The sequence below is a fragment of the Botrytis porri genome, assembly GCF_014898465.1.
Source record: "Botrytis porri strain MUCL 3234 chromosome Unknown BPOR_016, whole genome shotgun sequence".
Classification (NCBI taxonomy): domain Eukaryota; kingdom Fungi; phylum Ascomycota; class Leotiomycetes; order Helotiales; family Sclerotiniaceae; genus Botrytis; species Botrytis porri.
This window is the reverse complement of record NW_024066090.1, coordinates 959,474-961,959: the sequence shown is the minus strand read 5'-3', so window position 1 is coordinate 961,959 and position 2,486 is coordinate 959,474. Positions and strand designations below refer to the sequence as shown.

The window sequence follows — 2,486 nt, the reverse complement described above, 5'->3', positions numbered from 1 at the left end:
AATTACATCAGTGACACAGGCATGTCTTTTTTTACTGTTCGAAAAAGTAAACCTGTTTCTCAATTACTAGCTTACCATCTGCAAACTCGAACAGAATTATAGTGATGGCCACATCAAGCGATCGTTCGGAAGATGTCAGCAAGTAATCACAAATCATTGTACAGAATAACTAGAAATGAATCTGGGTAAAAGTATATGTCTAAACTATAGAGCCCACTGACTAACATAGTTATATGCCCAGTTTCAACCGCCACATACAGAATAATTCCTAAATCAAACCACGAACATGTCCCTCAGAAGCCTCAATCTCACTATCTCTCTCCTAATAACCTTATAGTTATCAACCACTGGCAGAACCCATAAGTTCTGCCACCCCTCGGCTTAGAAAATCTCAAGCTTAGCAAGAAGCTCCTGTAGGAATACCCTGGCATTTCTTTACCTCCGTTCCACCCGTAATAAGAGGCTTGGTCCAAGTCCAACCTGAGCAGCTTGCACAAAGAATATAAATATCTTGACCGCCAGAAGCCACGGTACCATGAACATTGTTGATAGTCAAGCCAGTAATTGGGACACCAGCAGTGGGGATACCAGTTGGCTTACCATTCATATAATCCTGTTGAACATCAATACCAACGCCGGTGATACCGACAAGAGTAATGTCCTGGAAAGTGACGCCGCTGACAGAGCCCGTGGCGCCGCTGACAGTCTTGACTCGAACGCCATTGGCGGAATTTGAAACGGTGGAAGAGAGAAATTTCACACCGCTGACAACGTTGGCTCCAGTGCCAGAGCGTCCACCAACAGAACCGACGGAGAGACCATGCCCACCAGAGCAGTTTCCGCCGGTGAAAGTGATGTTCTTTTACTGATCAGTAAAGTCGATAGTCTTGGAAAATGGGTTAAAACTCACAGTGCCAGAGTTAATGGCAACACAGTCATCTTGGTTCTTGACAATTGCTCCGGAGATAAAAATGTTTTTACTGTCACCAATGTCAAAGCCATCGGTGTTGTGACCAAGATTACCAGCGTCTCCAGCAGAGTTATCAATGTTAATATTGATAAGTGACAATCCATCAGATGAATCAATTGAAATGCACTGGACAGGCGCATTGACGAAATGTAGACCAGTGATAGTGGAAGATCCAGTCAATGAGTGAGCAGCGAAGAACTTGGGCTTTATTTTGCCTTTGCCGTTTTTAACATTAGAGCCAAGTCCGTCCCAATATTGTGGACCGTTTCCGTCAAGCGAATGGCCTGCCGCACCGGAGACTACGATGTCTTGTCCAGAGATAGAGAGAAGAGGACCTTCCCACTGAGAATAGCCGAAGCTGAAATGTTGTTAGAAGGATTCGTGCATACCAAGGGAGACTAATCACCTGGTGAGTCCTTCGAAGATAACTTTTGTACCCACGTTAAGGCCAGTCAAGTCAAGAGTATGACCGCCTGTGACTTTAATATTACTCAAAGTGATTGTAGTACAACCGGTCTTTCCGGCTTTAGCAGCGTCTGCATCGGTGAATGTGCAAGAAACCCGCTTCTCGAGAGCCTCTAGGGACTGAATAATGGATTCTCAGTATAAACTTCATGTTATCAGTGGACTGAGGGATCTTACGGAACCTGGAGCTGCAGACACGAAAGCCGTGCTGGCCAAGAAAGCGATGAGGCTTGTGGAGTAGATCATTTTCAGTGAACTTAGTAAGTATGTTGGTTGCAGTGTATGCTGGTTAAAGAAGTAGTGAGTGTTTGATGAGAGAATAACAATTGGGAATACGCTTCCTACTTATAGAAAAACTTGAGATCCAAAAAAGAGGTATTCCGCACTCGCAGGTGGTCATTGATGGTCTTTGCTTACTTCCCCTATGCAACTACTAGGTTACGAGATCATAGATCCATCGAACTCCTCCCGACACACGGAAATCCCTCACTGTATTTAGATAGCTAGATGGGTTTAGAATCGTACGTGGAAGACAAGTAATGCTATCCCAAGCACCCTGTCAGATAACAAGCAAGATTTCCATCCACCAAAAAGAGAATAATACAAATCATTTGACTTTCGTATAAATTAATTCGTGTTTTGAAAAGTATGAAAGTCTAAAGTAGGTTAATAGAGAAAACCTTTGGATGGTAGTCCCAAGTCCTCGGTTACATCCCAGATCTTGCTGTTCGTTTAGAATTTACGACGGCGAATGTATGATTGAAGAAAGAACTTCCGTTAAGTTTTCGTGCTACGTTAAGAGCGGATGTTAGCTCAGAAGTGTCGAGAAATGCAATTTCTGAATAACTGTTTCGCGGAGTATCGAAAGCTTTACAGTCGATGAGTGTAACTAATTATCAATGCCTCGCGAAGTATGAGCATCGGGGCTCAGCGTTGTTTCTCCACACAAGATAACCAGACTACCTCTCGAATAGACGAAGGAGCATGCCCAGAAATAGGAAAGATTCTAGAATCATTAGACACTGTTCTAGATGTTTATTTGAAGAATAAG

The 2,486-nt window shown here is 43.4% G+C and overlaps 1 protein-coding gene across 1 annotated transcript; it reads right to left on the bottom strand.

The window, feature by feature from the left end:
* Positions 1-397: 397 nt before the first annotated feature.
* Positions 398-1,681, bottom strand: EAF01_010491 (uncharacterized protein; the record flags this gene model as incomplete). The annotated part of the gene is made up of 4 exons (XM_038918748.1): positions 398-859; positions 911-1,328; positions 1,377-1,555; positions 1,613-1,681. 4 exons carry the CDS (start codon positions 1,679-1,681, stop codon positions 398-400), a joined length of 1,128 nt encoding a protein of 375 aa, XP_038765973.1.
* Between the last annotated feature and the right edge of the window lie 805 nt (positions 1,682-2,486).